General features: G+C 54.2%; 1 protein-coding gene and 1 long non-coding RNA gene across 2 annotated transcripts; one reads left to right on the top strand and one right to left on the bottom strand.

Moving 5' to 3' along the window:
* Positions 1-4,912: 4,912 nt before the first annotated feature.
* Positions 4,913-6,603, bottom strand: LOC118168887. Its single transcript, XR_004751837.1, has 3 exons — positions 5,871-6,603; positions 5,401-5,483; positions 4,913-5,300 (listed from the first exon to the last, which is right to left on the bottom strand). It is a non-coding gene; the product is annotated as an uncharacterized LOC118168887 (long non-coding RNA).
* Positions 6,604-6,817: 214 nt separating this feature from the next.
* On the top strand, positions 6,818-11,432 carry PCBD1 (pterin-4 alpha-carbinolamine dehydratase 1). The gene is made up of 4 exons (XM_035329590.1): positions 6,818-6,973; positions 9,697-9,828; positions 10,152-10,232; positions 10,744-11,432. Exons 1-4 carry the CDS (start codon positions 6,971-6,973, stop codon positions 10,840-10,842), a joined length of 315 nt encoding a protein of 104 aa, XP_035185481.1. The 5' UTR covers positions 6,818-6,970; the 3' UTR covers positions 10,843-11,432.
* The last annotated feature ends 509 nt before the right edge of the window (positions 11,433-11,941 follow it).

Genomic DNA, 11,941 nt, shown 5'->3' with positions numbered 1-11,941 from the left:
TGCAAAACGTGGCCCAGAAGCACCGCAATGAAGATGTCTTCTTCTTGTTCAGAGCCTGTATTGCGAGAATTTGCAACAGTATTTGAGGAAAGCTATGTGCCACTGCTGGAAAGGACAACGTTAAGTTGCAGTTTGTGCACTGGAGAGCTGCAGAGGCACCAGGAGGGTACCCAAAAAGTTTTAACAAAATTAATCTAGTTTCCCTCCTTATGCTGAATCTGGTAGCAAAAGCAAGATTCCCAAGCATCTATTACAGTGAGGTACATTAAAGATACTTCACTGAGCATCTCTGCAGTTTGAGATACTGGTCAGTCATATAAATCACTAATTACCGGCTTAAGGAGGCAAATCAGCTGCAATCACCAGCCTCAAGTGAATCAGTTTCACCTGCTCAGCCGTGCGTCAGAAGAGAGGGTTGAGTTATCCCTGAGCACGTGGCCATGCAGGTCTCCAGAGCGGGCTCCACTCTGCAGCTCCACCGGAGTATCTGTATTTATTTACAAGCTGGGCATTGATTGTGAACTGCTGATCGATAGCTGGTTCCTGGAGAGAAGCATCCTCTTTGCTGAGCAATGCCTCTGCCAGGGCACAGAGGCTGCTTTTTGATCCTGCTGATGCGAGTCCTTGCTGTCATGGTGGATGCCACGGCTCTGAGTTGCACTGGAACCGTTGGTCCTTTTGACTAGCACAAGCTGCTTGACCCAGGAAAATGAGTTTGGGGGCAAAAAAAAAATCCCTTCTTACTCTCCCTTCTCTTCTGCCCTTGGCCACGGGGTCTGTCCCTGCCCCAGCTCTGCTCAAAGCAGCTGTTCCTGCTTCTAATTTAAAGGCAGCTTGTCCACAGCCATTCCACCACGCTGGCTCAGGAGGGGGTACACCTGCAGATGTGCCCTCCAGAGCCTGTGTCGGAGGCAGGCTCTCCAGCACCACCCTGGTGCTGGGAGCCCTCCCATCCCACCATGTCCCCCAGTGCAGGACACGCAGCTGCACCTCCCCTTCCTTCACGGGGCCAGCGGGAGGCCCAAGCTCTCCCAAGCACCCTGTGCTCCCAGCTCAGGGCAGTCAGTCCTCCAGCTCTCCTTCCCAGCACCACACGGCTGTCACCACCAACTCCGCTCTTCGTGCTGCCTGAGGAAGACAGCAGCAGCACCTGGAGACATTCAGGTGCTGCTTTCCCCTTCCTCCCCACCGGCTCCAACACTGCCCCTTTGCGAGGTCACAAATCCACCCTATGCCAAGCTGCAGTTTCCCAGACCCGTTTAGTATCCTCTCTGCCCTTCAGCAGCACCTCAGAGGGATGGAAGCATAGGTCCGAGAGCCCAGGCAAACCACCACGAGCAACAGATCCTTCTTTTTGAGCCCAAAGTCCCTGCACGGACACGGCTGTCTCAGGAGGGAGCAGAGATGGCTGGAATTAAACACAGCTCCATTTTACTGCGGCAAACTCCCCAGCCCAGGCTGTGAATCAGTGACAATTTGTAGTATTTCATCTCTCCCCTCCTTGCCATGCCTGCCACAGGAACTCTTTATCCTCAGACTTTGAAGCGAGCTGCTGGGTTATTTAATTTCCTACCCCCAGCGGGTGAGGCACAGTGGCGTTTTGGTTTCTTAAGATTGCTGTGTACACTCTTTTCCCATTAATTTTTATCCTGCTTCGAACAAACAGTGCAGGCAGCATGGTCCAGTGGTCTTTCCCACTAATGGCAAGAACAAGCAAAGCAGATGAATTCAGTTTGGAAGAAGCAGTACAAACTCATTAGGCTGGGGAGGAATAGAGGTGGTAATATAAATAACGGAGTAACCTCATCAAAAGAGCATGTTTAATGCTAACAAGAAAAAAAAAATCAGCACTGCACCCGAGATAGATTTCATGCGTGAGTTTCTGCTGTCAGATTCAGATCGTGCAAGCATGCACCAAAAAAAAAAAAAAAGTGCAAGATTTGCCAATCTATCTCCAGCAGCTTCTCTTACACCATGCTCCACGCCTGGGTGTTCCCTCTGTGCTTCCAGGGATGTGCTACGCTCCTTCCAGCTCACCCAGCACCCTCCCAGGAAGGCTGGGGATGACGCTGAGCACCTGCTGAGCACCCCAGCAGACTCCCACATCCAATCTGTGAGGGACAAGCACAACGAGCAGCCACCAGGGAACCATTAAAAATAAAATAAAATAAAATAAATGCTCTCAGCCCCAACCTGAGAAAAAAGCACACTAGAAAACGCCTCCCAAAGGCAGGTCTGGGAAATAAAACTCAACTCCGGTGCACAGCGAGGCTCCTGGAGCTGGCTGCTGTCCCCTCCAGCAGCCTCACCGTGTGCCACAGCCTGTAAGGTAGCTGTTTCCTCCGAGGAAATAATGCCTTAACATCTTTTTTTCCACTCACCTGCCATCCTGTAGGCTGCAGCCACTCTTTCCTTCCAAAGCAACCACACGTGGCAAATCTCTCGCTGTTCTCCAAGCAACTGTTCTCAGCTAATTTAGCTGTGAAGCCTGCTGTTTCTGGCTCAAGTCGGAATAAGAGCTTGCATGCCCAAAAGCTCGTCTGCCTCTTCTAATCCTATGTGCTGCCCTAATTAAAGGTCTGGGCAGACAGACCTTGCCTTCATATCCAGTTCCTAACCCCAGGGCAGCCACTGTGAGACCTGAGACTGGGAAGCTGGAGATAAAACCGAGGGCTTGGAAACAAGGATGGTACCCAAAGACCTTAGTGCTCACAGATTTGGGGGACAGAGCGCCCCAGGAGTGGCACTGACGCTGCAGCGGTGCACCAGAGGACCTGGAGGTGCTTCTCAGGAGAACGTGAAGATTCAGCACGTTTCCCACCTGGGTTTTAAGCCGTGATGACTGGCAGCTGGCTTTCCAAGGGAGGCAGCAAAGCCTCGGAGAGGCAGGGTGGGAGCAAGCTTCGAGAGAAAGCAGCCTGTCAGCACCTCCACCCACCGGCCGCACAACTCGGGCAGCACCCAGGGAGCAGGGGCTACAGACCAAGAGCTGCTTGGCTGAGCATAATCCGCAGACCTGACTCCCGGCTTTGGGGACCAGGAGGGTTCCTGAGAGCCTCCAGCTGTCTCCTCCTGCAGTGGCTGCGGGCAGCGTTGCTGTTTCTCAGCCTTTTCCTGACCCCTAGTGACAAGACGGGGCTGTTCCGCGGCGGCTCAACATGCAGCGCCCAGCTCTGCCTGCAGAACCGAAGCCAAACTCACTCCTTCAGACGGAGGAAGGTTTCCAGATCCACCAAGATACTCGCCCTCCACACCCCCTGCAGATCTGCCAGAAGAGGCACTCCGATGCGGACCAGAAGTCAGGAAGGGAGCTGAACACAGACGCCGTGACATTCCGGCCTCTTGCAGCCAGTTGGGTATTCAAATTTCCTGTGTTCCAAGAGATTACACCACTTTTGCCATTTTTTTTAACCTAGCCTTCTCCAGAGGTACCTACACCCAGCCTGCATTAACAACCCAGAAGTCTGCAGCAGCCTCCAACTTAGTTTGTTCGAGCCCTCGCTGACTTTGAGGGGAATGACTCCGCAAGAGGAAGGCTCACGCAGGGACACTGAACAATTCACCTCTGTTTATCAGGCCCTTTCGTCAACTTAAACCTGTCACAACTGCCACAAATCCCCTCCAATGCTAAACAAGCTCTCATTAAATCTCTTGTGCCACAGGAGCAACCCTTCAGATGGCAGCAGAAGAGGTGACGATGAAAGCAGCCCGGCCCAAAGCACCCTCTGGGGGCTGAGGCTCACCAGGAGCCCACGACCCTGTCCCCAAGCTGCTTGCTCAGAAGCTGTTAACACGGATGCAAACTCCTGAAACGTATTCCCATGGAATTCCTGAGGCACTGCGGCGGGTTAATTGTTTCCCTGCTGGCTCAGCAGTCACCCCTCCCTACCCACAGCACACGGGTTTCGGTCTCATCACACCGGTGACCTCAAAACCACGAGCACCGGGACGGTTCGGTACCCGCCAGACACAAATACACGCCCCCATCTCCTGGGTTGCTAGCACTGGGTCTCCCCATTTGGGGAAAAAAAAGCACTGCAAGGCTTTCTCCTTTCCTGAAGGTGGGAAGAGGGAAACGGAGGTGGCATCAGAGCCAAGTGCACCAGTTAGGGATGCTGCACACTGACAGCATACCCAGGATTTTCCAAAAGGAAAATCTCTTAAAAAAAATCCCTTCTCTAAGGGGGCTGACGGATGGCCTGGTTCAGGGTCTGTCTCACCCAGGATCCCCTCTCCAGCTGCAGCCAGGAGTGCCCCTAGGAAACACTAGAAGAGGGCAAGCACAAACGAAGCTTCTCCTCCTTTCTGCCTCCATGGATTCTGAGCCCAGACCCCCCCTTGATTTGTTTTCTGGTGACCCCACCGGGCCCCTCCTGGATGCGACAAGCCTCCCGCGCAGCGCTGGAGGACACCCGCCCTTCATCAGCGAACATCGCAGAGCTGGGTCAGCAGCTTTCCTGACAGCCACGGCAAAGACGACGGCAGAAGCCACCTCTTTCTGCGCTGGTTAATCCCATTTGCCTTTCGAGAGAGCCCAAGATGCGAAAATAAGAGCGAATTTACCATGACTCGAACCACGCTAATGCTCACACCAACCCCGCGGGTCAGCAGGTCCTGAGGGATGCCTGGAAAAACATCCAGGCAGGAAGGTGATGCTGAGCAGATCTATGATGCTGTTAAGTGAGGAGCCAGCGCAGACCAGGGAAGAAAATAAATCAAAATACGAAAAAAAAAACAACAAGAAACACTTATTGCTGTGCTGGGGGGTCCTAGGATCCCCAGCTTCTGGAGCAAGCCGGGTTTTGTTTACAAGGTATGGACAGAAATAACCAAACGTTAGTGATGTGAGAGCTCCGTCCAAACACATGAAAGCCCCCATGGGTACACTACAGCAATGCGCCTGTGAGTTAAGCTGCCACTGACCTAGCCCCCCAAAAACACAGCTCTAAGCGAGGCAAAAAGGGAGGAAAAAAGAGCAGAAGCCTCTTCCCAGTGAGGGGCATGCCCCTTGCACAGGGCTGCAAACTCCTCTGTGCAAACACCTCGCCCAACAGCGCTCAGTTAATCATTAAATCTAAGGAGTCCCACCTCTAAAAGGAAAATTAAAGCAGTGCAGAGGGGGATTTCATGCACTCGGAGGCACAGGATTCAGAGACAGCCAGAGGATCGCCTAGGCACAATTTCACACCTACACAGAGGAAAATCACAACTGCCCTGTTGACACCTTTCAGCTGAAGCACGTCCCTCTGCCAGAGAGAGATCTCACATGTAAGGCTGCTAGTTAAGTGCTGATTTATAACCTAGGAGAGAAAATGGCATTACAAAGGAGCTGGGTAATCAGCAGGCACGGTATAATTAATCGTTTTTCTCCTGATGTTCTCCAACCACAGAAATTCTCACCTTTAACAAGCTGAGGTGTCTGTCAATTGCTCTGCACTGGCAGCGTGCCTTGGCAAAGCAAACAGGATCAGCTCCCAGCTGGGCTGCAACAAAAACCACAGAGGGAAAGCAGGGCACTGTGAGAGGTGGGAGATCGCCTCCCCCCCCTCTCCAAATCAAAAGGGAGCCCAGGAGAGGCACTGCCACCTGACCAAGGTGTGTCTGAGGCCCTGACAAGTCAATATCAGGGCTGCCACTGCGCTTGCTTCAGAAGACTGCAGCTGACACCACTCAGACACAGCTGTTACCTCCAGCATCCGTACTTCCACCCGCCCCTTTGCTGTAACATGGCTTCACCTACCTCCTGCTCACCCCACTGTTTACAGGGGCCCTTCCCCGGGGCTCTGCTGGTCGGAGTGCCAGCCCTGCAATTCAAACCGACGCCGAGAAAATGCTCGGCGAGCCTTTCCCGACCCCACAAACAATCCCACCTCCTGATTTCATTACTGAAAACAGTACGACACCCCTCTTGCTTTCCATATCAAAGCCTCCAGCTTCATATCTGCAGACAACTATTGTCCTCCCAGGTGCTACATTCCCCTCCCAGTCTCCTCTCCCTGGGCGGAGGCAGAGGCTCTCCCAGGACAGAAAAGATTCTCATTTTTCCTTTTCATTACCACAGCAGAAGGATTTGCTTCCCTCTAGCACGCCTGCTGGAGAAACAAATAGTCTCTGTGGCACTCAAGAACTCTGAAAGTGGAAAACAAGATATGTATGAGTATCTACCAGGGGCGCGTGTCACGCTGAGTTGAAAAGTTCCCCAAATTAGTTGGCTCAAGGGTAAGGAAAGGCATCAGGGTGTAGCGGGGTGCTGCATTTCTGTCCTCACTACCTGCTGGGCTTGCACAACACCACGTACATCAGCAAGGCACTGAACTGTCAGCACTGGAAGACTGCCCACCACGTGAGCGGGTTTAGCAGGCGGCAACCCGCAGGACGTGGGCACAAATCCGGCAGCCCTGGAGAGCAAACTGGGGCTGGGGAACAGCGCGCAGCGGCCGTGCGGACACGGTTCCCTCAGCAACAGGAGGAAACGCCTTGAAAATGCACAGAGGCGTTGTATCGCGCACAGTCCCCGCGTTAACCCGGCTCATCACCGGGCTGGGAAGTAATCCAGGCGGTCCCCATCCAACGCAGCCCCAAGCTTGTGGTTGTCACTGCACGGAGCGACGTGAGAGCATCGAGTTCATCACACGTGCTGCCGGCAGCACCCGGGGGCTTGTAACTGCCCCTCTCCGTCCTGCAGCGGGTTAGGAAAACATCCCGATGGGAGAGGGACGGGTAGAGCAGGACGACCACCGCTCCCCACGCGGGGATTCAAGGGGCCGTGTTCCAGCATCCCCGAGCCCGGCGGGCGGGCGACCGCTGCCGGGCGGCGTTGGGAAACGCGTGGGGCACGGGCAGCGGTCCGCCGTGGGTGGGCCCGACCCCTCGCCACGCCTCCCGTGGCCCCAACCCCGCTGTCGGGCTCCGGTACGGCACGCAACGCCCAGCCGAGACCGGGGACGGAGGCCGCGGACACCGGCGGGCGATGGTAAGCCACCAGCGGGCAACGCGGCTGTTGCTTCGCTGGGGAAGGATGGGGAAGGAGGGTTTAAGGCGGCAGCTGCAGCCCTTCAGAGGCAGGAGGAGAGGGAGGAAGGAGCAGAGCTCTGTGCTGTGGTTAATGAGTAACGCGGGCAGCTCTGAGCTAGCAGAGCCACAGCTTGCTGGCTCCTCGCAGGGGGAGGGAAAGGTTTGTCAGCGCAGCGAGCGTGGCCCCTGCTCAAATCCTACCTTAGGTGTGTGAGCCCCACTCGTGCTCCATCTGCACGGCCCACGTGGGCTCCGAGCAGCTTTTTCACAGCAGAGGGGAGGCGAGCAAGAGGCAGCGGGGGCTTATTTCACAACCAACTCCAGCCCTGCCCGCAGTCCCACTCATGCCAGGCTGTCCCCTTCACCTTTTTTCCCTAGGTGAGGAGCCTCGCTTAAAAGGGAAGATGCTGACTTGGGCAGGGAGGGTTGTTTCATCTCCAGAAAACCCTTAGGGATGGGCTCTCCGTTTCCCATGCTGGTCCCTTAGCCGTGGTTGCACAATAGTGTCCTGCAGGCAGAAAAATAAGAAAATCCAATGCCTTCGTAGTGGAAAGCCAGCAAAAGAAAACAAAATAATTGTGTTTCCCTAATGAAAAGCGTGTGTGTGTAAAGAAATAAGGGCACATGAAAGCACGGACATGCTGTACCCACCAAAACAGCAGGCGGCCGAGGCTCTGGGGGGGGGGGGAAGGGGAGGAAGGATGGGGTGGAGGGCATGGAGGGTGCTGCAGGCAGGGGGACTGCCACAAGCTGGCTCTTGCCCGGTCTGGCAGCCAGAATTCAGCCAGGCCTACAAAAAGCCCCGGGGATGGCTCCCCCCGTGCAGTCACGACGGGTTCAGAAAGCAAGGAAGCTGCGTGTCCCCCAGGCAGCCTCATTTCTCGCTCTGCCTGGGGATCAGCGCTTGGACCCCAACATCGACACCCCTCTGCTCCGGGCAAGCACCACCTCGGCCTTCAGCCCACCTTTCCCTCTCCCCACCACGGGTGTGTGAGCAGCTTCCAGCCCTCAGCCCCAAAACCCAGCGCTGCCACCGGAGTCCCCCCACCCGCGGCCCCGCGCAGAGGCAGCCTCCGTCTGTCCCCACGTTATCCAGTTGCTAAGCTACCTGCGCCTGGCTTATCGCGCCATCGGCACGGAAGGGCAACGGCTGAGGGTTTATTGCTCTGAGCAGTGTTTACTCACTACCTGCCCTCGAAATCCGGCGCTCGGGAGCGGCTGACATTAAGCAGGGCCAGCCGAAGCGCTGCACAAAGCAAAGGGTGGCACCGGGCGTTGCACGCCGGCAGCGGGGCCGCATTCTGCACAGGCAAGGAAGGCTCTTCCCAGATGCACACAGCCACAGGGATCAGGTCCATCCCGTGCATGCATCCAGCCCAGCCACCCCGGCAGGTGGCTTAGCACCTCCAGGAACATGGGAACAGGGTGTGACTTTCCCAGTCTTCCTTAAAAAGTGCAAAAAACAAAGGAAAGGCCACAAAAAACATCAGCTCCTCAGCCATCCCTCTGTATTTTTACTGACGGTGAGCAGTTAAACTGGAGAAAAGGATGCCTTCTCTGCTCAGCAGTCCCATTGCTTGGGGATGGGCGCTCAGCAATAACATCTTAAGCAGCTGGGCAAATACAAGAAAGAGCGGGCTGCTGTTTGTTGGGACTCACCCCTAACTCGCCGTGGTTTGCCCTAAAGCACAAAGGAAAGCAAATTGCAAAAAGCTGCTGGTCTTTGGCAGCGTGAAACAACAATCCTCCCCAGCGTTAACGATCAGATCACCCTTAGGACAGGATTTAATTGCCAGGACACCGGCTTCCACGAAAAGCAACACCTCTGCACACGCATCCCTGCCTTCCCCCCGGGCCAGAAGGTCACAGCAGCTCAGGCAGCCCCCAGCCCTACGAACCCCCAGCTTCAGTTTTGTATTTGCCCATACTCACTTGCTCAAGCCATGAACTGCAGCTTTCCCCCTCTCGCCCCCCTTTAAAAGGTAACAGCTCTGCCCAAGAGCAGAAGACAATGCTAAATCACAGTCCCGCCCTCTGCCCTTAAGAGGCGGACAAACAGCCTCTGAAAACCCATCCTAACATAAGGGAGACTGAAGGAAAAGGAGCTGAACTCCAACTTAGCGTGACTCATCTCTGTGATTCACGCCACTTTTTTTCTGGTCTCCGGTACAGCTGCCCTGCAATTAAAGTCCTCCTCCTTCCGAGGGTACCTCACAAACCTCAAAAGCAAGCGGTTCTCAGTTCCAGAAGCCTTTACAGATACGGATTTTTTGAGGCAGAGGGGCAATATACTATGCATTTTGGAGCTTAACCACCCAGAGCCATCATTTCTTAGTACTTCGGGCTGTAACGAGCATGTACACACAGCAGGAGCGTCCCAGGAGGCTGCGCTCTTTAGGCACTGCAGGTCAGAAAGCAAAAGGGACAAGCTGGACTTCACTTGACCTAGCTATGTGCAGAAAGGTACCCGAGGTGGGGAGCAGAGGGCAGCACTGGTATCCCCTATGCTCAGCAGCCCCTGGTTCAGGTCTGCACACACACACACATATCACTCCCACTCAGTTTGCTGCTGCCTCTGCAGAGCTGTAACTCCAAAATGCATGGGCTGCCCGTTTCTTTGTGTATCTGCTTCATCCTACCTCTGCCGTGCTGACCTGCTCCTCTTCCCTTCCCCGGTGCCAGGCAGGAAAAGCCCACAGGCTGAGCGCGGAGGAGAGGGAGCAGCTGCTGCCAAACCTGAGAGCCGTGGGGTGGAACGAGGTGGAAGGAAGAGATGCCATCTTCAAAGAGTTCCACTTCAAGGACTTCAACCGGGTACGAGCGAGATTTTACAGTGCAGGTGACTCGGTTTTCAGCCACGGTAACCCCTCCATTTTTCCCCAAACAGAATGGCTGAGCAAGAAAACCCACCCAAGACACCAAAGCACTCAGCCAGGCACAATGCCTGCCTGGGAAAAGATCCCCAAAAAGAGGAAGGCCCATACAAAACCCCAACAAAGATACAGAACATCCCAGATCTTGTATTTGCCTGGATTCCTAGAAACATAGGGTATAAAATCAATAGCAATGGTGTAAACGACAACACATCACAAGATAAGTGGTCCAGAGCTAACTTTCCTTCTTACTCCCCTGGGCAGGCCTTCGGCTTCATGACCAGAGTGGCTCTACAGGCAGAAAAACTGGACCACCACCCTGAATGGTTCAACGTGTACAATAAGGTAAGAAACAAGGACGACAGGGACAAACAGGGCTCTTCAGGGAGCAGATCCCATTTGCGAGGCATAAGACAGCAGCAAGTCCGGGGCAGATGAGCAGGACCCCTTCCCTTGGCATATCACAGACAGCCTACAGCCATCACCTACAGCCCCTTTCCTCCCCTTTTGTTTCTGCCCAGCTGAGCAGTAGCCACGTGTAAGCAGGCACCAGAGCTGTTGGCTTTTTTGGGTCAGTAACAGAAACAGAAGGCAAGGGGAAAAGCTTCTGGATGGTGAGTTGAAAGGCATAGCTGGCTGCCACGACCAATGCAGGGGTAGCAGTCACTGCTTGTGGCCAAGGAGAAAACCACGTGAAATGCCTGAATACCTCTCCCACCCCAGGAAATTTTGCTGACGGGTGGAGAAAGTCATAGCACTACGTGCCTCATCGGATGCGAGCTGTCTGCAGCACTGGGGGAACCTGTTCCTGCTCTTTCTGCCAGCAGCACTCAGTCGGTCTGTCTGTCTGCTTTAGGTTCACATCACCTTGAGCACCCACGAGTGCACGGGCTTATCCGAGAGAGACATCAACTTGGCCAGCTTCATCGAGCAGGTTGCAGCTTCCCTGTCCTGACTAGAGAGAGACACATGAAGCCAAACATCAACTCTGCCGCAGCCACAACCCACGCCTCGCCTGGACGACTGCACCTCGAGCCTTCTCCCACTTATTTCCAAGCTAGTGCCTAGACCCAGACTGCCTAAGACCACAGCAAGCTCCCTGCCACACACAGCTTGGCAGTTCAGATGGATGGAGGCACCCAGGAAGCCTTTCCTCCTGTGCTTACATCCATCTCCGACCTTACCACTTCCGTGCTTAAGCCCTTTACCTGTGCCCAGGCTGCCGAGCCTCAGGGGCTTTCAGGAGACATGCCCTTTAACCAGGAGTAAGGTTAGACCACTGCAGGAGTACATCTTTCCAGAGCTTGACCCCATCCGCTCACTGTGATTGCTTCTTGTGTACCAAAATAAGCTTTACTATTCACTAGGTGCTATGTGGACCCTTTGGTTTATCCCACACCAACGACGGTGATGTGCAACGTGGTTATTAATTTAACCTCCCTCTGGCAGTATTATAAGCAGCCATGTGATCTCTCCCCTCTTGTAACCGGCTTTTAGTAGGATACCAGCTCAAAGTGTTTACAATAAAGCTCTTGGTTAACCTGATACGCGTTCAGAGGGTGGCCTCACTGCCAGAATTACGCCAACGGGCTTTCCCAAGCCAGGTACTGCCCTGACGGCTCTGTCTCAGGAAGGTGCTCCTGCCATGGAAAAGCTTCTCGAAGCAGCATGGAGAAGAGGCACGTGCCTTCACAGGCCCGCACCTCCAAGCGGACGCAGTCTGAAAGAGAATGAGATTATCAGAGCACTGTTTAAAACCCCGAGCAGATCTGATAAGAACTGCTTGTGCTAAAATGCAACTATCAGACCCGAGGCACAACCACGGGGAAAACACAACCAGCAGGCACAAACGCAGCAGGGTGTAAGATCTTGGTGCTGTAAGATCTTCGCTCTGTAACAGTGCCTTGGCATTCAGGCAGTGCCTGAATTTCTCCCCCCTTTTTTTTCTCCTAGTAACAAGAAGGATTTGCTGTGAAACCAACAGTAGTTGTTCTCAGCAGAACATCCTATGAGAAATACTAGAAACACCCAACTATTTTTTTTTCAACCCTCCA

The sequence above is a fragment of the Oxyura jamaicensis genome, chromosome 6 (assembly GCF_011077185.1).
Source record: "Oxyura jamaicensis isolate SHBP4307 breed ruddy duck chromosome 6, BPBGC_Ojam_1.0, whole genome shotgun sequence".
In the NCBI taxonomy this organism is placed as follows: domain Eukaryota; kingdom Metazoa; phylum Chordata; class Aves; order Anseriformes; family Anatidae; genus Oxyura; species Oxyura jamaicensis.
Note: the sequence above shows the minus strand (reverse complement) of the source record. Positions and strands in the feature narration are given on the sequence as shown.

What these genes read in the sequence shown, in the direction of transcription:
- PCBD1 (XM_035329590.1), top strand. An exon ending in ACTTCAAGGACTTCAACCGG is followed by an intron (nt 9,829 to 10,151) that starts GTACGAGCGAGA and finishes TCCCCTGGGCAG; the next exon opens with GCCTTCGGCTTCATGACCAG. An exon ending in GGTTCAACGTGTACAATAAG is followed by an intron (nt 10,233 to 10,743) that starts GTAAGAAACAAG and finishes TGTCTGCTTTAG; the next exon opens with GTTCACATCACCTTGAGCAC.